The sequence below is a fragment of the Pseudophryne corroboree genome, chromosome 10, assembly GCF_028390025.1.
Source record: "Pseudophryne corroboree isolate aPseCor3 chromosome 10, aPseCor3.hap2, whole genome shotgun sequence".
Classification (NCBI taxonomy): Eukaryota; Metazoa; Chordata; class Amphibia; order Anura; family Myobatrachidae; genus Pseudophryne; species Pseudophryne corroboree.
This window is the reverse complement of record NC_086453.1, coordinates 349,680,246-349,705,468: the sequence shown is the minus strand read 5'-3', so window position 1 is coordinate 349,705,468 and position 25,223 is coordinate 349,680,246. Positions and strand designations below refer to the sequence as shown.

General features: G+C 49.6%; 1 protein-coding gene across 3 annotated transcripts in view; it reads right to left on the bottom strand.

The window, feature by feature from the left end:
- KIRREL3 (kirre like nephrin family adhesion molecule 3) overlaps positions 1 to 25,223 on the bottom strand; it is a 1,017,151-nt gene that overhangs the window by 63,815 nt on the left and 928,113 nt on the right. For 2 of the 3 annotated variants that reach the window (XM_063943670.1, XM_063943672.1), the window contains exons 11-14: positions 24,854 to 24,954; positions 20,176 to 20,374; positions 7,466 to 7,501; positions 2,076 to 2,183 (exon numbers count right to left, since the gene is read on the bottom strand). In XM_063943670.1, coding sequence (XP_063799740.1) covers positions 2,076 to 2,183; positions 7,466 to 7,501; positions 20,176 to 20,374; positions 24,854 to 24,954 — 444 coding nt within the window. The remainder of the gene's footprint in view (positions 1 to 2,075; positions 2,184 to 7,465; positions 7,502 to 20,175; positions 20,375 to 24,853; positions 24,955 to 25,223) is intronic. The other variant, XM_063943671.1, reaches the window with a different exon arrangement.

Sequence of the window (25,223 nt, the reverse complement as noted above, 5' to 3'; positions counted from 1 at the left end):
GTGCAGCAGGAGGCATCAATTATGAGTAGACGCCTCCTGCTGCAGTAGTGATCCGACCGCAATCCTGAGACACAACATCGGATCAAAGCACCCACCATCAAATGACCCCCACACTGTCTGGGATCAACAGCGGCACAGATGCTGTAATGGTTAGCATTGCTACCTCATAGCACTGAGGTTCTGGGTCTGAGTCCCAACACTGCCTTACTGTAACTGTGTGGAGTTTGTATATTCTCCCCATGCTGCTTTATTTTGGTGTTTCGTTGGAACAAAAACTGAACCTCTTGATCATGTCTGCATGTTTTATGTACACAGTTACTGCCACGTGATGGAACAGCTCGATATTTGCATTAATCAGATAGAAGACGTAACTAATAAATCGGACAGCAAATGCAAACATTTATATACTGCGTATTTTCAGCACTAAAAAATATATAGCTCAAATATGTATTGAAGTTGTTGCCTATCTACCTTGTACGTATCTTGCAAATAATAGTGTACATATAACCAGAAAGCCTGTAGATTGCAAAGCTTGCTGATATTTCAGAAATTAATGGCCTAATTCAGCAAAAGCAAAATCTGTCTCTAATGGACAAAACCACGGGGGTCATTCCGAGTTGATCGCTCGCTAGCTACTTTTTGCAGCCGTGCAAACGCATAGTCGCCGCCCACTGGGGAGTGTATATTTGCTGTGCAAGTGTGCGATCGCATGAGCGGCCGAGCGGTACAAAAATAGTTTGTGCAGTTTCTGAGTAACTCAGAACTTACTCAGACGCTGCGATCACTTCAGCCTGTCAGGTCCCGGAATTGACGTCAGACACCCGCCCTGCAAACGCTTGGACACGCCTGCGTTTTTCCAAACACTCCCAGAAAACGGTCAGCTGACACCCACAAACGCCCTCTTCCTGTCAATCTCCTTGCGATCGGCTGTGCGAATGGATTCTTCGTTAAATCCATCGCCCAGCAACGATACGCTTTGTACCCGTACGACGCGCCTGCGCATTGCGGTGCATAAGCATGCGCAGTAGTGACCTGATCGCTGCGCTGTGAAAAACTGCAGCGTGCAAGCAGGTCAGAATGACCCCCCATGTGCACTGCAGGGGGGAGGGGCAGATGTAACATGTGCAGAGAGAGTTAGATTTGGGTGGGTTATATTTTTTCTGTGCAGGGTAAATACTGGCTGCTTTATTTTTATACTGCTATTTAGATTTCAGTTTGAACACACCCCACCCAAATCTAACTCTCTCTGCACATGTTACATCTGCCACCCCTGCTGCGCAACATGGTTTTGTCCAATAGAGAAATATTTTGCTTTTACGATCCATGCTGAATTAAGTTGAGATATTAAAAGCACCAAGTAATTACAAGTTTGTTTAGCTTTAAAAACAAATTGACACTTTAAAACTTGCAACTTACTTGCTGGACTGTCTGTAAACTCCCCAACCCACAGACTGTAACATTTGGCCTCATGTACCTATTGCCCTACAATCAGTGTCCTACTTTAGGGAGCCTGTACTTGTGCAGTATTAAAGCGGCAGTGCAACTTCTATTTATCACATTAATCCGTCTAGAGTCGGGAGCAGGGCACCTGTAACCTCCTTATCCCTTCCTACATAGCCCTTTGTCCATTGCCCTTACATACGACATAGCTCAGCTCCACCCACAGAGCGGTTTTGTGCCATATCCAAGAACATCAAAAGAAACCTATCTGCCTTTCTTGTATACATATCTCACAAGTAATACAGAAAGACAAAACTCTGTCCTTAGTGAAGGTTGCAGGAGGGCACGTACAAGCTGCCTGACGGTGGAAAACCAATTACTGGATGTTTTTATGCAAAAGGGAAAACAAGAATGGGCTTCCCTAGTCCTGCATCAATACCGTTTCCCGGCATCCTAGTGTGATAATGATGTTATTAGCGAACATGGCTTGCTACACGTACATTGTAGTTTTATTTTAAGGTTAATTAGCAATTAATAATGTAATACATTCATGCCCATGACTTTTACACTCGCTGTAGTCATTTCACAGCTGCCCCATCTTAATTACACTGGATAGCGACACGGATGTTACTTACTTCTCTGGTTGCGAGCGCAGCAAAATGCTACAATCGTTGCCATGAGAACCAGGAAGGCGACTCCAGCTCCGACCGCAACGCCGATAATCACCGTGACTGGGACAGACTCTGCAGGACGAGAGGGAACACAACTCACATTGCAATCTCCTGCATAACCCAGCATGCATCACACAGCATGCATACGGTGCAGCCCGCAACTCCTGTGCGCCGTGCACACACACAGGACTGGGCATTACAGGCAGTGCATTTCCTGTAGGTGAAAGCTCACTAAATCCAGAAGGGCTGCACTGCAGGTGTATAACGCACAGCTGCAGAGCAGCCCTCCAGGAATTATCTTCTATCTCCTGCAGGAAATTCTCTTTTTATTAAATGACTTAGGGGGGGGGGGGGGGGGGGGGTTATTAGTCAAAGCTTAGAGAGAGATAAAATTGCCAGAGAGATAAAGTACCAACCAATCCGTTCCTAACTGTAATTTTTCAAACACAGCCTGTAACATGTAGCTGGTTAGCTAGTACTTTATCTCTCTCCAATCTTTGCTAAATACCCCCCGAACTCCTCTCTCGCTTACAGCCATCTCTTGATAACCCAATGGAAAAAGCTGCATTGTCCTAGATGAGATAGCATTGGGTCCCAGGCTGAGCATTACATCATTACACAGGGTCACAGGGGTCAGGAAGCAGCATGGACTGTATATCCAGGCCGTAACGCTATGCGCCATGCACAGGTCAGAGGGACACTTGCTCTACACCCACATCTTTTATAAGGAATAACTCTACGAGAAAGCATTGTATATCTACATATGGTATTATACAGTATTTATATCAACCTTTGTGTAAAATAGCAGCACAAGTAACACTAGCTGTTTTCGTATCCTTTAGGGCGAGGCTTCGTTGAGATCTGCCATAGAAGATACCCTGATTTTTCCAATGGAACAGCTGACATCAGACCGGCTCCAGGTACCCTTTTCATTTTCAGCCCCCTACCCGGTACACCCCCAATGGCTTATTGCTGCAGCTGTATCTGCTTCCTCTGTTTCTGCTCGTGGCTGGATACTCTGTGCCCTGGCTACACATACGGTGCTTAATTTACCCTCCTCACTATCATACTACAGACGGGATCCGGTCTGAAGATCGACAGTGTCTAGGTCGACAATGTTTAGGTCGACCACTATAGGTCGACAGTCACTAGGTCGACATGGATGGAAGGTCGACAGGGTTTCTAGGTCGACATGTGCTAGGTCGACAGGTGTAAAGGTCGACATGAGTTTTTCACATTTTTTTTTTCATACTTAACGATCCACGTGGACTACGATTGGAACGGTAAAGTGTGCCGAGCGAAGCGAAGGCACAATGCCCGAAGCATGGCGAGCGAAGCGAGCCATGCGAGGGGACGCGGTGCACTAATTTGGGATCCCGGTCACTCTACGAAGAAAACGACACCCAAAAAAATTTTTTTCCTCATGTCGACCTTTAGACCTGTCGACCTAGCACATGTCGACCTAGAAACCCTGTCGACCTTCCATCCATGTCGACCTAGTGACTGTCGACCTATAGTGGTCGACCTAAACATTGTCGACCTAGACACTGTCGATAAAACGAACCACACCCCTACAGACACCCAGGCTGCAGCTGTAGGCTCTGCATTGCTCCAGGGTAATGGCTGTAGGATTATACCTGCATGGTGGTTCTCGCTTCCGCATGCTCTATGTATGGTACAACAGGAATAATACTATTTTGGGGCAGCTCCCCTATTTGAATATGTCTGGGGCAGTGATCAGCGATGCACTGCATTTTTATTTATTTATTTGGAGGGGGAACGGACGTGTATAGTGCAATGGATTGGGAGCCTCTAGACCGGTGCCTGAACTCTGCAGGACGGCCTGGCCGCATACAGCGCCAGCGGTTATGACAAAGTGGCTCCTAGAACTGATATTTCTTACTGATTAGTTAGTTCAGGACCTTGGGATCGGCCTTTTTTTTATTCCGGCTACTGGAGGTAACTTTTTCCAAGATCTAGAAAGCGTTATTACGTCTTTCTTCAAGACCTTGAGCTAATGTGTTAAGAAATCTTTTCATACACGGACAATGCTGAAGAAACGTATGAGACGGCCGCTTAGTTTTACTACAATACAGCTGAATGTGAAACACATTGAAGTGGTGAATGGAAAGTGTGTATAAAACCTTGTATACAGCTTCGATGGGTGTAATTTACTGTCTTGTGTTATTGCCAGACTTCATAATATTCACATTTCAAATCACAATCTCTGCAAATCTCTGCAATACCTATTTTTATTGGTCCATCCATCAAACCCTCTGGAGGAACTGTCTCTTTCTTGTATACAATTCAGCGACACAGTATTAATGTCATATTTTACTACGATTTACCAGGAATTGGAAAATTGCCCTAAGGGTAACGGGAAACTTCAGTGTCCTGATAATGCAATTCAGCATTGGGGGAATTTTGTTACTGGATGATTTCCCTGTTTGGTGATCAGATCCTCTCCACCGCCATACTGTACGCTCCTCGTCTTTACATCAACGCACGTTCAAAATTACTTGGTTAGTGCCCAGAACATATTAAAGGGTTCATTATATTTCTCCCTTTAAAGCAAATTAAATTAATCTATGATTGGTGACAATGGGGGTAATTCTGAGTTAATCGCAGCAGCAAGTTTGTCAGCAATTGGGCAAAACCATGTGCACTGCAGGTGGGGCAGATGTAACATGTGCAGAGAGAGTTAGATTTGGGTGGGTTATTTTGTTTCTGTGCAGGGTAAATACTGGCTGCTTTATTTTTACATATATATTGGTAGATGCTCAATTAGCTTAGTGATATCATTCAGGTGCTCGAAAGGGAGGGGTATTTCTAAGCAAGAAAAAAAGGCATTTGTTTCCCCCAGCACCCTGAATGATAACAGTAACCAGATATAAATTCCACATAATAATAGAATGCAGAGATCTTCGTTACACATATTTGCGCAAATGTGTGAATAAGCCCCAAAGCCGCATCAAGGCGTCTCTGTATATTTGGGGTCCCTAGCGCTATATCTAGGTGCAGGGTGTGGCACCCCAAAACACCAGCATAAGCCAGAAAGCCCAGCGTAGCATACCAGTGAAAAAACTATAGTGTAGTAAGGAGCCATTATCATGTGGCTCCTTGCTGGTTAATCTTAGACCCAGATTGGGGTAATGGAGGTGTGAGGTGTGGTGCCTCTGGACTGGCTGAGCTGGATGGCCTTAGTGTGGCATACCTTTACATTCTAATAACACTTTTCACTTATTAATTTTTTAACACTATTTCTCTATTTTTGTATCACTTTCTCTATAGCTTCGGCTTCCTAAATACTAATTTATTAACACTATAGTTTTTTCACTGGTATGCTACGCTGGGCTTTCTGGCTTATGCTGGTGTTTTGGGGTGCCACACCCTGCACCTAGATATAGCGCTAGGGACCCCAAATATACAGAGACGCCTTGATGCGGCTTTGGGGCTTATTCACACATTTGCGCAAATATGTGTAACGGAGATCTCTGAATTCTGTTATTATGTGGAATTTATATCTGGTTACTGTTATCATTCAGGGTGCTGGGGGAAACAAATGCCTTTTTTTCCTGCTTTATTTTTACACTGCAAGTTAGATTGCAGACTGAACACACCACACCCAAATCTATCTCTCTCTGCACATGTTATATATGCCCCCCCTGCAGTGCACATGGTTTTGTCCAACTGCTAACAAAGTTCCTGCTGCCATCAACTTGGAATTACCCCCAATATCCAATTGTTTCAAGTGGCACATACATTGTGCAAGCAGAATTAATACATAATAGGACTTCCCCTCCCCGCGACGGGTTTTTAGGGGTTTTGGTATAGTATGCAGCTGGGAAGAACAATGCATTTACATTACCATTCAGTAATGGTCAAATATTTTAGAAGTTCTTTTTTTACCATTCAGTTTTGGTCAAATATTTAGAAGTTCATTTTCTTAACATATGTCTAAACTACAATCCGTTCCACCTGATTTATCCAAAGAATTAGTTCCCAATTACTGTGAGATGAAGGCTGCGGTTTTGTCTCATGTGGTTTTCTGCAGTTATGGGAACAGAAAGACATAACCTATATTTTCTGTACAGTAATTACAGCCGTGCTCAGTACTCTGCTGAGTAAAGAAATTCTCTTTTCAGAACAAACGGTCTTAGGCCTAATTTTTGCTTCCCGTAGTGCAGCTTACTATGGAATGATGCAGAGAGTGATGGAGGTGGAGAATGTGTAGGAGAACAATGATACTGAGTATGCAGTGGGTTGTGTTCAGGCTGTCCTGCTCTATACGTACCTATGTGATTCTCATCTATTAATTACCGTACCTGCCTCCTTTCTCAATCACTGCCTATTGCAATACTGGCTTCAGAAGTCTGCTGGCTGCTCCCCCCCCCCCCCCCCATATAACCCTTTGCAACGTGTGTTCAATTTTTGTGCCCACTTTTATTTCTAATTAAACTAATGAACGTGTCTGATTGTGAGTTTTGGGGTATGAGGATCAAGAACTTCCTCTGTTAATGGTAACATGTATGTTTATGGAGCCTGCTAATCATGGCTAATACTGAGAGGTGGAAAAGAAACACTTGAGCCTGGAAGAGTGGGATGTGGGAGACTAAAGCAGGCTGACTACAGGAAGCGGCTAGTTTGCACAATGGCGCACACATATACCAGCACACAGAAGCATATGTCACCAGCTTGTCTGACTCTGAATGACCTGCTAGTGCAGTTAGCTTCTTTCTGCTCACTCTTAAATCATGTTTCTTCCCTCACGAGATGGAGAGACGTATTGTAGCGAGGTGTTTGAAAACGTATCTAGGCTTTACAGCGAATGCGTATTTCACAATCAGTATAGATAGTAAAGATGTAAATGTGCACTGTCTAATGCCAACCTGGCGTGTTTCATATTGGTGCATGCATCTTGTGATAGTTGCAGCTTCGCATATACCTGCTATTGCTGCCTTTTTAGTGAATGCATTTGGTGCCTGCAATTTGGGAAGCGGCCAAACCTGCATCAGCCTGACAGCTGCATCTCGTTAAGTTCCGCTGTGTACAGTTAGTGGGCAGTGCAACTGTGGCTGGCAACGGGCAACGTGTAAATGTACGGACCTGTAGACCATGGGGAATAGGGAGAGATCACTTACCCTAATTCCTAATATTAGGCACAGAAGTGCTGCTGAGTTACCCACTTTACCTGTATGTATACAGACACTTCTAACATGCACAACATGGGTCAGTGGGAAGAGTTCAGTCTTCTGCCCCACGGTGTTAGACAGGAGGAGGCACCATCTTGGTAATTCATCAGACAGGGGACATTCAGAACAAGGCATATTCACCTGGACCTCATGCATCCATACCTGGTTCCGTACTGGCTCCTGATTGCATGTTCCGACCTGTTTAAAGATAAAACAGGCGTCGGTGGCCTTGCAAGGCTGAAGGATGGACATGCTGCTACACAGATTTATAGAGAACTACGCTGCTGGCAACGACAGATAGAGGGGGATTTATTCACGGGTGGCTGTAAATCTGCCTCATTTGAAACCACCAAAGTGTGGGTAATATTTTCTAAACCCAATCCCTGCGATGAAAGGCAGCCCAGACTCCGCTGCAATTGGAGCCTTGGAAATATATAATACACTTAATAAAAAGTGACACTCAATCAAAACTATTTAGGTTCCACAGTCCAGATTGGAGAGATTTAGGGGGTTTGGGCTAAAGATGACATTTTAATGGATTCATTCTCAAGGCAAAGAGCGAGAATCCATGTGGGACATCCAGTTTTTGGGCAGCGAGCCCATGGTGTGAAGCTGCTGATGAGCCTCCAGTGACCAGGACCGGCTCCATGAATATCCGCAGTCATTTTTAAAAGTTTTATTTTAACGTTAAACCATCTTTATTCCCAAAGCGTCCTGATGACTCTGCAGACTCCTAATGCCAGACGTTATTCCATCTCGCAAACACTTGACAGTCCTCTGGAATAAAAAATAAATTCTACAATTTGACTTAATCCCGTCACTTTGTGTGACAGGATCTGAAGCTCCTGACTACGGAGTCTGTATCGGGCTCCAGCAGACAGGACCAGACACTTTTAATTTGTGTCATTTTTTTTCAATTTCTGTCTTGCGTGACAGGTGTCCTCTTATTTTGCTGCCTTTTGGGTCCCGGATTAAGAGAACAGCCAGGGAATTTATTATCTTTCACAAGCGAGGAGGAAATTGTGAATCGGTACACTCCGTATTTTACATGTCTTTTCATTTTTTTCAAGGGCAGCTTGAGATTGCTCAATTGCATCAGAAAGAGGTTTCTCATAGGGAGATAGTTTTAATGTGAGAGCTCCAGGTAATGTGTTGTAGGCCAGCAAAGGGTCTTGTGATCATCCCAACTATTACAGGGGGAACAGATATAGGCTGCGTGTCTGCTCTCCAGACTGTCTGCCGTTCCCGGGACACGGAGTATGTCTCATTTACACTCTACGTGCCAATCACCAGAGGCGGGCCTGGGTCTGCCCATATATCATTCATACCTGACACAGTGATAGATGCTTCTGATTACAGGTAACACATAACCCGTACCAGCCATTCATCACTATACTATCATTGCCGCTGATGAGGATGCACAACCCTCCCCATCTCCTGAGGATGCACAACCCTCCCCATCTCCTGAGGATGCACAACCCTCCCCATCTCCTGAGGATGCACAACCCTCCCCATCTCCTGAGGATGCACAACCCTCCCCATCTCCTGAGGATGCACAACCCTCCCCATCTCCTGAGGATGCACAACCCTCCCCATCTCCTGAGGATGCACAACCCTCCCCATCTCCTGAGGATGCACAACCCTCCCCATCTCCTGAGGATGCACAACCCTCCCCATCTCCTGAGGATGCACAACCCTCCCCATCTGAGGATGCACAACCCTCCCAATCTGAGGATCCATCACCTGAGGATGCACAACCCTCCATCTCCTGAGGATGCACAACCCTCCATCTCCTGAGGATGCACAACCCTCCATCTCCTGAGGATGCACAACCCTCCATCTCCTGAGGATGCACAACCCTCCATCTCCTGAGGATGCACAACCCTCCATCACCTGAGGATGCACAACCCTCCATCTCCTGAGGATGCACAACCCTCCATCTCCTGAGGATGCACAACCCTCCATCTCCTGAGGATGCACAACCCTCCATCACCTGAGGATGCACAACCCTCCATCTCCTGAGGATGCACAACCCTCCATCTCCTGAGGATGCACAACCCTCCATCACCTGAGGATGCACAACCCTCCATCTCCTGAGGATGCACAACCCTCCATCTCCTGAGGATGCACAACCCTCCATCTCCTGAGGATGCACAACCCTCCATCTCCTGCAATAACGATCACTGTTCTCTCCCCATGTCTATAAGCAAACGCTATCCCACGTTGGGGCAGATGTATTAGGCCTGGAAAAAAATAATAAAGCAGTGATAAAGGAGTGATAAGTAGAAGGTGATAATGCACCAACCAATCCGCTCCTAACTGTCATTTTTCAAACCCGTAATGATTGGCTGGTGCGTTATCACCTTACACTTATCACTTCTCCAGGGTTAATGCATCTGCCCCACTGTTCCTTATGTCCATGGTGAGGGGCATTGGGTCAGTAGCCTGCTACGCCTCTCCCTCTCTGTATGAAACCACTGGCTCTATGTAATGAGGATCTATACAGAGAGATAGCATGCACTGCTCTTCGTGTAAGTGTATCCCAGATCACGCTTCACAAGAGGAAGAAATATACTTTAGAGCCCACACTTCAGTTCCGCTCTCCACAGAAAACCTGGCCATAACCTTCTCTCACCTGGACACCGGCATTCCCAGTTTTGGAACTTCGGTGTCCATTTATCAACGCGTTTTAGCTGCAGTATGTGTATGATACATGGTGCTCCAGCCAATCAGCTGCTAACTGTCGTGTTGGAAAAAGTGACAATTGGGAGCTGATTGGCTGGGGCACCATTTATTATACACAGCGAGTTTTAAATAGCTAAAACTTGTTGATAAATGGGCCCCTATATCTGTGCCTAAGCTTTTGGCGGTTACGGATCTGACAGAAAACGTGCAGGGTAGAACTGTACGAGATCCACGCTACTTCCACTTTTGGGACCACCCTTTCGTTAGTGCCACTTACTGCCACAGTGCTACGTGTGGTAAGTTATAAAGGTAAGCCTTGCTGCCTTTATAGGACCGGGGATTTGGATTTGACCAGGGCCCCTATCTGCCCATACTCCAAATACACATTGGTATTCAAAATGGCTTCTGAACAGCACGTGGTAGGGAAGTTACCCTGGTGTCACCCACGGGGCAGGGATGGTGGTGACACATTCCCTGTACAGTGCGGTGTAATAACAATAACCCTATTATTATTACTGTAAACATATAAATCCTCCAGCTTAAAATATTTTTTAACAAAATGCCTGTTGTGTATGTGGGTATGAAACAAGGTACGTTACTTCATGTAGCCCACAGCCTGCAAGGAGCACCCTGATCCACAATCGCCCCTTCCCACCAGCAGCTGCACAACCCCTTCTACCAGCACCTCCACACAGCATGTCACTGTCACATGCCCCACGTGCACTATAACAGTGCTGCCCAATGCCGCAGTATACCAGGTAACCCTGCGTGCATTATATGCAGTGACGGAGGAGTGGCGGGAGAGGTGCAGCGACACCTGAGAAGTGGCGGGAGAGGTGCAGCGACACCTGAGGAGTGGCCGGAGAGGTGCAGCGACACCTGAGGAGTGACGGGAGAGGTGTAGTGATGCCTGAGGAGTTGCGGGAGAGGTGTAGCGACATCTGAGGAGTGGCGGGAGAGGTGTAGTGACGCCTGAGTAGTTGCGGGAGAGGTGCAGCGACGCCTGAGGAGTGGCGGGAGAGGTGCAGCGAGACCTGAGGAGTGGCGGGAGAGGTGCAGCGACGCCTGAGGAGTGACGGGAGAGGTGCAGTGACGCCTGAGGAGTGGCGGGAGAGGTGTAGCGACATCTAAGGAGTGGCAGGAGAGGTGTAGCGACATCTGAGGAGTGGCGGGAGAGGTGTAGCGACATCTTAGGAGTGGCGGGAGAGGTGTAGTGACGCCGGATGAGTGGCGGGAGAGGTGCAGCAACGTCGGAGGAGTGGCGGGAGAGGTGTAGTGACGCCTGAGGAGTGGCGGGAGAGATGCAGCGACACCGGAGAGGCGGGAGAGGTGCAGCGACGCCTGAGGAGTGGCGGGAGAGGTGCGGTGACGCCTGAGGAGTGGCGGGAGAGGTGCAGCGACGCCTGAGGAGTGGCGGGAGAGGTGCAGCGACGCCTGTGGAGTGGCGGGAGAGGTGTGGTGACGCCTGAGGAGTGACGGGAGAGGTGCAGTGACGCCTGAGGAGTGGCGGGAGAGGTGTAGCGACATCTAAGGAGTGGCAGGAGAGGTGTAGCGACATCTGAGGAGTGGCGGGAGAGGTGTAGCGACATCTTAGGAGTGGCGGGAGAGGTGTAGTGACGCCGGATGAGTGGCGGGAGAGGTGCAGCAACGTCGGAGGAGTGGCGGGAGAGGTGTAGTGACGCCTGAGGAGTGGCGGGAGAGATGCAGCGACACCGGAGAGGCGGGAGAGGTGCAGCGACGCCTGAGGAGTGGCGGGAGAGGTGCGGTGACGCCTGAGGAGTGGCGGGAGAGGTGCAGCGACGCCTGAGGAGTGGCGGGAGAGGTGCAGCGACGCCTGTGGAGTGGCGGGAGAGGTGTGGTGACGCCTGAGGAGTGGTGGGAGAGGTGTAAGGACATCTGTGGCGCAGTAAAGGTGTGGGCACACCGGTGGAGTGGCATGGTGACACTGGTTGTACTGTACGTGAAATGACTCGGATGAAGGAAGGCAGTGTAATTGGATCACCGGAAGAGAGAGAGTGCAGTGTCTCCATGCCCGTATACTATACAGTATATCACAAAGTAAATAAGAACATTTTACAGAAACGTATATGCAGTGCTGCCCATCACCTAATGCTCATATATCCTGGGTTAGGAGAACGCGTGCGACTGTAAATCCCCTGCAATCTCGCTGACACCATCGGACCAAGCGGCCGCTGTCTCTGCTCAGGTTGGAAGGTGCCCAAGGCCAATTCTGAGCAGTTCATTTAGTTCCAATTCAATCTACATGACAGCGGCGTTTATAAATCAGAGTTTAATGAGCGCTCTCCACCTGCCTGCCCCAGCATTTAATAAAATGTGAGCTGGCTTGGAGGCACTCCAGCCGTCGCACATCTTTAACCCCTAAGAAGACATACCGCTACTCACGTGGCAAGACTTTGGGCCAAACAAGGCGGGCATAGTGTGCCAGAGGATGTTACACGTTATTACCCCTGCTGCAGTTACTGCTGTGCCTGGCTAGTGTGTGTGTGAGTACCAGTGTGCTCAGTGGGAATTTCTGGCTTCCTTTATGTTGAGCACAGTAACTGGCAGAAAGGTTAACCAGACTAAACTAGCTTTATAGTCAGTGGGGCGTTACAAAGAAGGCAGCTTATAATGGAACCAACACATGTAAATTCAGAAAAAGCAAAGAGTGTCCAGATAAATAAGGGAGGGTGGCAGTATATAAATATAATTCAGCACTTAATAACCACCGCCCTCTGCTATAACTTCACTCTTGTTATAGCCTGATGTGCAATTACCCCGTTGGGACTGTAGCTGCAATATAATACCGGGAATGACCACTTGGTAGAACACAGTTGATATACCATAATGCAGCAGTGTAATGCTATGGCAAATCCACAATGACCGCTGGAGTATTTAGTTGCTGTCTATATGGCGGCTGGGAAGGAGCGCCGTCTCTCTCGGAAAGCTAATGCGACGTTACCGGCTGGTGTCAGATTTCCCCTTGAAGGCACCTTAGTTCTTGTACTACATTAGCCGGCTGTAATAACCTTACAGACAATGTAATGAAGTTGCAGTGATGAAGTGCTGTAAGTGTAATATGTTACAGGCCCCCTCTAGCAGAGAAGCATTACACAAGTCTGACTAAACTTCCCCAACAAACCGGCTTCATGTCCCTTCCCTGTGAGAGATCTGTGTGTGTGGAGACATAGCCGCAAGGAGTACAGGAGCAGGCAAACGTTCTGGGGCGGGAGTCCCTGCTCCGGACACCTGGCGAGGTCACCGGCATGGTCAGCGGAGTTTTCCTTTTATATTCTTAGAGGCCTACTAATACAAAACCAGGGGCGATGTAGGGCTGGGGAACCAGGGGCGGGTGTCGGGCTGGGGAACCAGGGGCTGGTGTCGGGCTGGGGAACCAGGGGCGGGTGTCGGGCTGGGGAACCAGGGGCTGTGTCGGGCTGGGGGCCAGGGGCGGTGTCGGGCTGGGGGACCAGGGCGGTGTCGTTCTGGGGGACCAGGGGCGGTGTCCTCGGGCTGAGGGACCAGGGGCGGTGTCCTCGTGCTGAGGAACCAGGGGCGGTGTCCTCGGGCTGAGGAACCAGGGGCGGTGTCAGACTGGAGGACCAGGGGCGGTGTCCTTGGGCTGAGGAACCAGGGGCGGAGTCCTCGGGCTGAGGAACCAGGGGCGGTGTCCTCGGGCTGAGGAACCAGGGGGCGGTGTCGGGCTGGGGTACCAGGGGGCGGTGTTGGGCTGAAGGGCCAGGGGGCGGTGTCGGGCTGAAGGACCAGGGGGGACCAGGGGCGGTGTCGGGCTGGGGGACCAGGGGTGGTGTCGGGCTAAGGGACCAGGGGCGGTGTCGGGCTGGGGGACCAGGGGGCGGTGTCGGGCTGAAGGACCAGGGGGGACCAAGGGCGGTGTCGGGCTGGGGGACCAGGGGCGGTGTCGGGCTGGGGGACCAGGGGCGGTGTCGGGCTGGGGGACCACGGGGCGGTGTCGGCCGGGGGACCAGGGGCGGTGTCAGGCCGGAGGACCAGGGGCGGTGTCAGGCCGGAGGACCAGGGGCGGTGTCGGGCCGGAGGACCAGGGGCGGTGTCGGGCCGGAGGACCAGGGACGGTGTCGGGCCGGAGGATCAGGGGCGGTGTCGGGCTGGAGGACCAGGGGCGGTGTCGAGTTGAAGAACCAGGGATGGTGTAGAGCTGGAGAACCAGGGGCAGTGTCAGGTTGAAGAACCAAGGGTGGTGCAGAGCTGGAGAACCAGGGGCAGTGTCAGGCTGAAGAACCAGGGGTAGTGCAGAGCTGGAGAACTAGGGGCGGGGGCGGGCTGGAGAACCAGGGGCATTGTCGGGCAAGAGGGGTCTCAGCTGCCAGGAGAAAAGCTGCTCCAAACTTTCTGAGCGTATTTGCTGTGCACACTTTTCACTCTGACAGTCTCAGCAGAAACCGGCCAGCGACAATTTCTTGGCATTTTTCAGTGCTGTACCTAATCTAAAAGGTTAAATGTTAATAACTTTGGCACACGGGAAAATACGCTCCACTAGAGCAATTTAAACGCTATGTAAGGCACCTCCCGAAGAGTTTACATTTGTTTTAACTAGTGCACTCATTGTAATGTAAGTGCATATATAGGTAGTGCCTGTAAGCTAGCCACACTTGCTACTAGCAGCAGATGTCACCATAAGACACCTCTGACCGCCATACTTTTATTTTGCTTCACACCAGTGTGTATTACTATTACTACATATAAGGTCTCACTCATCTACACTACTTTACAGGATATCCCTCAAAAACAGCAGTTTTCAGGAGATAATCCAAAAAATTAAAGATCCCTGATACGTTAGAAGAGGAGACCACAGCAGGTATCACCGATATCACAGAAACTGCTAACGCCATCTTGGCCTACTGGCTGCACACTGTAACACACGTGGGAGTAGTAACGCCATCTTGGCCCACTAGCTGCACACTGTGACACACGTGGGAGTAGTAACGCCATCTTGGCCCACTGGCTGCACACTGTAACACACGTGGGAGTAGTAACGCCATCTTGGCCCACTGGCTGCACACTGTGACACACGTGGGAGTAGTAACGCCATCTTGGCCCACTGGCTGCACACTGTAACACACGTGGGAGTAGTAACGCCATCTTGGCCCACTGGCTGCACACTGTAACACACGTGGGAGTAGTAACGCCATCTTGGCCCACTGGCTGCACACTGTAACACACGTGGGAGTAGTAACGCCATCTTGGCCCACTGGCTGCACACTGTAACACACGTGGGAGTAGTAACGCCATCTTGGCCCACTGGCTGCACACTGTAACACACGTGGGAGTAGTAACGCCATCTTTGCCCACTGGCTGCACACTGTAACACACGTGGGAGTAGTAACGCCATCTTCGCCTACTGGCTGCACACTGTAACACGCGTGGGAGTAGTAACAAAACTGTGGCCTATGAGCTGTAACCCATGCGAGAGTAGTAATGCCATTGTGGCCTATGGGCTGAACACTGTAACACACATGAGAGTATAACGCCTTTGTGGCCTATGAGCTGTAACACACATGAGAGTAGTAGCGCCATCATGACCTATAACACATGTGACAGTAGTAACGCCATCATGGCCTATGGGCTGTAACACATGTGAGCATAGTAACGCCATCGTGGCCTATGGGCTGTAACACATGTGAGCATAGTAACGCCATCGTGGCCTATGGGCTGTAACACGTGACAGTAGTAACGCCAGTGTGGCCTATGAGCGGCATACTGTAATACACACGAGAGTAGTAACGCCATCGTGACCTATGGGCTGCACGCTGTAACACACATGAGAGTATAACGCCTTCGTGGCCTATGAGCTCTAACACACATGAGAGTAGTAACGCCATCATGACCTATAACACATGTGACAGTAGTAACGCCATCGTAGCCTATGGGCTGTAACACATGTGAGCATAGTAACGCCATCGTGGCCTATGGGCTGTAACACGTGACAGTAGTAACGCCAGTGTAGCCTATGGGCTGTAACACATGTGAGCATAGTAACGCCATCGTGGCCTATGGGCTGTAACACATGTGAGCATAGTAACGCCATCGTGGCCTATGGGCTGTAACGTGACAGTAGTAACGCCAGTGTGGCCTATGAGCGGCATACTGTAATACACACGAGAGTAGTAACGCCATCGTGACCTATGGGCTGCACGCTGTAAAACAAACAAGAGTAACTGGGTGGAGGCCTGAAAGCAGGAACTACTGTGGGGGTGTGAGGACTGTATTTGGGACTAAACAGGGTAATTACCTGCTACCTCTGGTAATTCACACGGATCGGGGCCACAGTGTAAACTGGTGGTCTTAAGGCACAATCCTATCTCCTTTTGTACAGGTTAGGCAGGTGTGTTTATCCTGACCTGCTACTATATCTATGGCAAAGTCCGCACCTGCAAACAGAGGGCCCTGCAGGCTATGGCTGACCTGCTATGGGCAGCTGTGACCCCTGCATGCTATGACGGACCTGCTATGGTAGGCTGTGACCCCTACATGCTATGATGGACCTGCTATGGTAGGCTGTAACCCCTGCACGCTATGGCTGACCTGCTATGGTAGGCTGTGACTCCTGCATGCTATGGCAAACCTGCTATGTTAGGCTGTGACTGACCTGCCATGGTAGGCTGTGACCCCAGCATGCTATGGCTGACCTGCTATGGTAGGCTGTGACCCCAGCATGCTATGACAAACCTGCTATGGTAGGCTGTGACCTCTGCATGCTATGGCTGACCTTCTATGGTAAGCTGTGACCCCTGCATGCTATGGCGGACCGGCTATGTTTGGCTGTGACTCCTGCATGCTATGACTGACCTGCTATGGTAGGCTGTGACCCCTGCATGCTATGGTAGGCTGTGTCCCCTGCATTCTATGGCAGGCTGTGTCCCCTGCGTGCTATGGCAGGCTATGACTCCTGCATGCTATGGTAGGCTGTGTCCCCTGCATGCTATGGTAGGCTGTGACTACTGCATGCTATGGTAGGCTGTCACCCCTGCATGCTATGGCTGATCTGCTATGGTAGGCTGTGACTCCTGCATGCTATGGTAGGCTGTGACCTCTGCATGCTATGGCTGACCTGCTATGGTAGGCTGTGACCTCTGGATGCTATGGCTGACCTGCTATGGTAGGCTGTGACCTCTGGATGCTATGGCTGACCTGCTATGGTAGGCTGTGTCCCCTGCATGCCATGGTAGGCTGTGTCCCCTGCATGCCATGGTAGGCTGTGACCCCTGCATGCTATGGTAGGCTGTGACCCCTACATGCTATGATGGACCTGCTATGGTAGGCTGTAACCCCTGCACGCTATGGCTGACCTGCTATGGTAGGCTGTGACCCCCGCATGCTATGGCAAACCTGCTATGTTAGGCTGTGACTGACCTGCCATGGTAGGCTGTGACCCCAGCATGCTATGGCTGACCTGCTATGGTAGGCTGTGACCCCAGCATGCTATGACTGACCTGCTATGGTAGGCTGTGACCTCTGCATGCTATGGCTGACCTTCTATGGTAAGCTGTGACCCCTGCATGCTATGGCGGACCGGCTACGTTTGGCTGTGACTCCTGCATGCTATGACTGACCTGCTATGGTAGGCTGTATCCCCTGCATTCTATGGCAGGCTGTGTCCCCTGCGTGCTATGGCAGGCTATGACTCCTGCATGCTATGGTAGGCTGTGACCTCTGCATGCTATGGCTGACCTGCTATGGTAGGCTGTGACATCTGGATGCTATGGCTGACCTGCTATGGTATGCTGTGACCTCTGGATGCTATGGCTGACCTGCTATGGTAGGCTGTGTCCCCTGCATGCCATGGTAGGCTGTGTCCCCTGTATGCCATGGTAGGCTGTGTCCCCTGCATGCTATGGTAGGCTGTGACTATTGCATGCTATGTTAGGCTGTGACTCCTGCATTCTATGACTGACCTGCTATGGTAGGCTATGACCCCTGCATGCTATGGCGGACCGGCTATGGTAGGCTGTGACTCCTGCATGCTATGGCGGACCTGCTATGGCAGGCTGTGTCCTCTGCATGCTTTGACTGACCTGCTATGGCAGGCTGTGTCCCCTGCATGCTATGGCAGGCGGTGTCCCCTGCATGCTATGGCAGGCTGTGTCCCCTGCATGCTATGGCAGGCTGTGACCACTGCATGCTATGGTAGGCTGTGACCCCTGCATGCTATGGCTGCTCTGCTATGGTAGGCTGTGACCCTTGCATGCTATGGTAGGCTGTGACCCTTGCATGCTATGGCAGGCTATGACTCCTGCATGCTGTGGTAGGCTGTGACCCCTGCATGCTATGGCTGCTCTGCTATGGTAGGCTGTGACCCTTGCATGCTATGGTAGGCTGTGACCCTTGCATGCTATGGCAGGCTATGACTCCTGCATGCTGTGGTAGGCTGTGACCCCTGCATGCTATGGCTGCTCTGCTATGGTAGGCTGTGACCCTTGCATGCTATGGTAGGCTGTGACCCCTGCATGCTATGGTAGGCTGTGACCCCTGCATGCTATGGTAGGCTGTGACCCCTGCATGCTATGGCAGGCTATGACTCCTGCATGCTGTGGTAGGCTGTGATTCCTGCATGCTTTGACTGACCTGCTATGGCAGGCTGTGTCCCCTGCATGCTTTGACTGACCTGCTATGGCAGGCTGTGTCCCCTGCATGCTATGGCAGGCGGTGTCCCCTGCATGCTATGGCAGGCTGTGTCCCCTGCATGCTATGGCAGGCTGTGACCACTGCATGCTATGGTAGGCTGTGACCCCTGCATGCTATGGCTGCTCTGCTATGGTAGGCTGTGACCCTTGCATGCTATGGTAGGCTGTGACCCTTGCATGCTATGACTCCTGCATGCTGTGGTAGGCTGTGACCCCTGCATGCTATGGCTGCTCTGCTATGGTAGGCTGTGACCCTTGCATGCTATGGTAGGCTGTGACCCTTGCATGCTATGGCAGGCTATGACTCCTGCATGCTGTGGTAGGCTGTGACCCCTGCATGCTATGGCTGCTCTGCTATGGTAGGCTGTGACCCTTGCATGCTATGGTAGGCTGTGACCCCTGCATGCTATGGTAGGCTGTGACCCCTGCATGCTATGGTAGGCTGTGACCCCTGCATGCTATGGCAGGCTATGACTCCTGCATGCTGTGGTAGGCTGTGATTCCTGCATGCTATGATAGGCTGTGACTCCTACATGCTATCGCTATCCTGTTACGGCAGGCAGAGCTAATGTCACCAAGTTGTAGTGTGCCCTGCGCCTAGCGTACATGATCGGCCATATACAAATGGCATGTTCCTCTTTTGTACAGTAATCTAGTATACAGCATACAGTATCTGTGAGGAAGCGGCTGTTTGTGGGGAGAATAAATAGTCAGGAGGATGCAGTTTATCAGTTCGCTAGGAGCTACTCTAGTGATATCACAGAGCCACTAGTCTGGCTGACAGCTATACTGGCAGAAGAGCTGACGCTCCATGTTTCTGCCAGCATTGCAGGAGGGAAGGTGGGTGCCGTTCTCAAGGTCAGTGAACAGTACTTTGCTCCGTAGTGGGATCATGTAGAGAAGGGAATGTCGGACAGCTGTGTCGGTGATAGCCGGCAGCATCACATGACAAGGTATAAATAAACACCCCCCCACTGTCAGCCGATGAAGTAGAGATATCCTGAGTGACTATTGGTCAGTGTGGGGAGCTCTGTGGAAAGTCAAACCACTAAACAAGTGCTTTATACACCCTGGGCATACTGGTGTTTGATGGAGCTGGCCTGGGTTATACTGCTTGTTGGAGAGAACATAGGTATAACTATTATTAAGTGTGGGGTTGCTCTGTCCAGTATAATAGGTCAATGGTCATTCTAACCACCACTTTTAGTTCTGATTGTTTGTATTTACATCATATATTTGAAGTAGCATATATGAAATCACCATATATTATATATATCCATGAGTCATTATGATGGAATTGTAAAGGAGTTGTCTGCTCCACTCGCTTTCACAGACAATTAGTGCTTTGGACAGTGACTTGCCATGAGCAGTGATTAGCTGGAAGAAGTCTGAAGATGAGGCTGGGGAGGGGTATTAACTACCTGAGAGAGTGGCAGTTGGAAGTGAGTGAACAACTCCTTTTAGCTATCAGACATAACATGGACCCTTCCAATCCTTTAACCTGTGAATATGACACCCCCTCACCTTGTTCTTTCAGCCGAATGATCTCTGTGTCAGACCCAAAGCTGTTCCAAGCGGTGCAGTTGTATATGGTCTGGAAGTCAGCCCGGACGATATTGCTGATGGTCAGGGTGGAGATGACTCCTTCATCTGTGCTAACCGTTTCCACTGTGTACCGACCAGAGGTCCCCGATTCCAGGACATTCTCTTTCCAAGACCAGGCCTATTTCCGAGGGACGACAAAGAGCCAATTGTTAAGAGATTATTTGATTGCAGATCTACATTGCATGGTGATGGCATCTGCACAGTGTGACAGCGCTGTACGCACAACGGAACGTTTGGTAATATTGGGCTGGGCTTATCAGCATCTGGTTACGGTAGGAGTTGGGTATATGAGTCTGTGCTATGGCTTGTTGGGTTATCCACCAATGTAGTGGCGTTGGCACTGCCACCAGACCTGTGCATGTCAGGTACATTGTTTTGTAAAATAGATGAAGCTTTTCTAAGCTCCAGCAATCATTCCTCGGCCCCTATGAGTCTGCCAATCGCAAAGCAATTTAATATTGTCAAACTCAGAGGCTTAAGTGCCGAAACTGCGGGAAGATTTCACATTAAAGCAGCCACCAGAGAATGAATTATTGAAGGACTTTATTACATCTCTGTTTAACCTCTTTAGTTTTGCGTTTAAAGGAAAAAGTTACTCTGGAAAGTCCTATTTTCACATTATGCTCTTATCAATCCTTTTGAGTAAGGCGAAACTCTCCCTGCAGACAGCTGTATCCCTGCTGGTGCTAATAACAAGGACAGCAAACAGTCATCATGAAAAGGCATCTCCATGACATTCAGTTCCTAAGACAGGCTGTGTGAGAGCGTTCCTCCCCCTGTAAGGGAAGCTGTACACAATGCTACGCCTTGAACTTCTACTGACGGCACGGTGTTTGGTCATTTATTGGTAATATAACGGTCACCCTTACTAGGATGCTAAACTGCGGGCCAAACTACATAGATCAGGTCACTCGATGATTGGGCCAAACAACCAAACCCCAGGATGAGATCATGGCCACACTAATGCCAACGCGGTCACTGGTCAGTTTATGTAAAATAAAGCCATTGGCAAACCAACCGGTTCTGCTGAAGTATCCCGTGGACCCCCACTTGCAACACAGCATGTACCAACTGCTGCATTCTGGTGGAAAATATAACGTTCCTAAGATCCATCTATTTGGTTCTCCCCTCTTCCATATTCACTGTAATAGACATTTGCAAATAACGCAGCTACACTTTGAAACTTACCCGCTCCCGTCTCTGAAGCCAAGGCTAAATGTGTTTTCTCATGCAAGGCAGCAGAAAATGTAACTCACAGAAGCCGAGGCTCGTACCCTGGTTTTTCCCGTCTTTTGGAACTACGGGTAGCGTCCCAGTCCCAGATCAGTAGTACTCCATGCAGGAGATGAAAATGCCGGGGCAAGCATTTGGACCCTGTAATTTGCTGGGGCAAGCAGGATCAACCCGCGTCCTTTCTCTGTAGCCGCCCGGATTAAAACTGACTGATCTTCAACCCTGATCACGACCCTGTCACACCGAGAAAGGAAGCGGGTTGACCAGGCTTGCCCTGGAAAATTACCGGGGCCTTTTCTCTATCTGAAAGGGGTATAACAATTTTTGGAAACGCTCTTATTAACAACGTGGTCATATGATCAGGGCCAAAACTAGGATTTTCGTCACCCGGGGCAAGGCAGTAATTTGGAGACCCCCTACCACCACCCCCCAAAAAAACCCTATCAGACTAAAATAATCAGATTATCAAACATTTTTAAAAAAGGGGATACTACTGGACAATGGGGGTCATTCCGAGTTCCCCCTTTGCCGATTTTTGCTATGCTGCGATTTGTTGCAAAATGCGCATTCGCATGGTACGCAGCTCGCATGCGCTTAGTTATTTAACTAAAAACTTAGTAGATTTGCTGTGGACTCTGCGGCGCTTTTCAGTTACACTGCTGATCGGTGAGCGATTGACAGGAAAGGGGCGTTTCTGGGTGGTAACTGAGCGTTTCCCGGGAGTGTGCTAAAAAACGCAGGCGTGCCAGGGAAAAACGCAGGAGTGTCTGGAGAAACGGGGGAGTGGCTGGCCGAACGCAGGGCGAGTTTGTGACGTCCTTGGCGCCCCCTCAAATCCTGCACCCGGGGCGCATGCCCCCTTAGCCCCCCGTAGTTACGACCCTGATATGATTTAGGATAACAGAGCCTCCTCCGAGCTATGCTGTATTTGTTACACTTTATGTAAAAGGTAAAGCATCTTGGTTGGCGTTGGGGCTCTCACTGTTATTGATCTAGTACAGTCTATGAAATGATTGGCTGCCTTGGGTACCTTCTTCACTTTATCTCTCTCCAAGGCATGATCCGTCCACCCACACCCCCCTCCTTTTATTGGTGATACAATCCAGTATTCTCTCGTGACTGTCTCTTCATCAGTTCGCGAGACGCTGTACGTCTCCCAGCTCACGGCACACAAGCTCTGCCGGAACCTGTGGCTTGTTTGTGTGCAGGTGGGAGGAGGAGGAGGAGAAGGAAGTAAAAATAGATTACACAAAGCGTCTTCTCCCCCGGCTATCTGTGTTTGCGCGCAGGGTGTGAAATTGATAGAAAGGAGATCAAAGATTTCTTGGTTTTATTTTTGGAATGTGCTTGAGCCCGCTGTAAAGATGCTGCGGCACCGACTCAAACACAATAAGTGTTGTAGACATTAGCAGTGTGTTCTTTGTGAGAACAGAAAGATTGTTAGAGACCGGGGGGTGATGGACAGTCATTACTGGCTGTGTATCAAGCGTCGGGGACGTCTATATAGAAAGCCGAAGAGCTCTTGGCTTCAAGATGGGCCATATAGGTGCTGGGCAGAGTATTCATGTTTGATATTACAGACTGCACAGCTTGTGTTAAAGGTCTTCTGTTATTCTATGACACTGGAGGCGGCCTGCAATACAGCATTTACATAGACACTTGTGTCACTTACTTTGGAATAAAGCTACTGTACTTGATCATTTTGGAAAACAGAAAGATGAGGAGGAGCGAAGAGCAGAATTTATTTCACTTTTCACAAGTAATGTCTCTTTGAGACTTGCAAAGTTAAGATCGCTTTGTAGAACACTTATACAGTATATTGGAATCTGTAAAGATTATTGCTGTCCGAAAGGAGACGAAGTGTTCTTGGTCCCAGACGTATCGCAGCTACACTCCATGCAAATGCTATTTCTCACCTGTAATGCACTGCCAGCAAAAGTCTGAGAGTGCCCAGGCTTCATTGATCGCTATCGATGACGGTGGGAGTAATGCTGTAAAGCCATTAAATCAGGTACGCTGGCAATTGTACAAAGCGGACTGTGCACTTTCCAACTCCTCCAGGCTACTATGCTGCGCTTACTGGCACAGGAGAAGCGGCGCTGCGCTCAGGTGATCGGGCCCTGGGCATTGCACCCATCTGGTTCCAGCATTTGGCTGTTTGCTGGTAAACGGTTTAATTTGTAGCAAGTTCTTTATTGAAAAAAGGAAGCCACAGACCTAAGTTAGATCCTGGAAATGAAACGGTTACAACCCCCATGTCGATACATTATCCTGTAAAACCCATCTATAACACCAACACTCTTCTAAAGATAAACTGCCATTTATTGTAGATCTATAGACTCTCTCCATCTGATCTAGAAGGCGGATGCCTCCCGGCTGAGAAAGGTGCGTGGTCTGGGCGGCTTGTTACTGGTGAATGTCACATCACATTTCCTCCCGCAGCCGAGCGAGCCTCAAAGCTTTGAAGTTGAAAAGTGGCAAAACATTGCATTTTATAAAAGGCAAATCCTCTATTGTGCTGGAGCCATCCACCAATCAGCACGCTGACAGCTATTCACTGTCTGGCTGCAGGCTGGTAGAGATTGCTTCCTGGTCGCTCTGATTGTGTGATCACCAATTGCCCCTGCTCGGAGGCCCCTAGAATTGTGGGGGCCTTGGGCAGCTGCCTGGTGTGCCCATACTTTAGGCTGGCCCTGTCTATAGATCGGACAGAGGCCCTCATTCTGAGTTGATCGCTAGCTGCCGTTGTTCGCTGCGTAGCGATCATTTAAAAAAACGTCAAAAGTGCGCATGCGTATGCACCACAATGCGCACGCGCAGCGTATGGGTACAAACAGCATTGTGGTTTTGCACAGGTTCTAGTGAAGCTTTCAGTCGCACTGGCGAACGCAGGGAGATTGACAGGAAATGGGAGTTTCTGGGTGGCAACTGACCGTTTTCTTGGAGTGTTTGGAAAAACGCAGGCGTGGCTGGGCGTTTGCTGGGCGGGTATCTGACGTCAATTCTGTGTCATTCGTCGCAGCAATCATCGCACAGAATAAGTAACTACAGGGCTGGTCTTGTTCTGCACAAAATTTGTTTGCTCCCGCTCGGCTGCACAGGCGTTCGCACTCCTGCAAAGCGAAAATACACTCCCCCGTGGGCGGCGACTATACGTTTGCACGGCTGCTAAAAGTAGCTGGCGAGCGATCAACTTGGAATGAGGGCCAGAAGCCGCTGCTGTACCCTTTGTCAGTGTCTGAAAGCAGATCACCAGCTCAGTGTTATATGACGCTGCAGTGCCACCAATGGGCTTATACGGTACTGCAGTTACAATAATATAGACTCTAGCGCCTCTCAGAGCCACGTGTTGGCCAGTACTTACTATCCTGTCCGGTGGAGGCGTGCTGCGGATGAAACACTTGATTTGCCCCTTCTCTCCGTGCAGGGCGTGCTGCGTCTGCGTGCTGGAGATGATCGGAGGACCTACAACAAAAAACAGACCATTCAGTGATGTGATATAAGCTTTTCTTGTTTTTTTTTCCCCCTTGCTCTCGTTAGTTTTCTAAATGGAATGTCGTGTAGCCGAGTCTACCGTAAACCTATTACCTGAAACTCCATAAACCACCTGCACAATCCTAACACCCAAGCGATATGGTGACTTGAAGATACTGCCACCACACGTCTCTGCTGTCGGCTACTGTAGGTCCCTCTCATTGCCTTCCTATAGTAGTACTTGGCCAGCAGACCCCAAT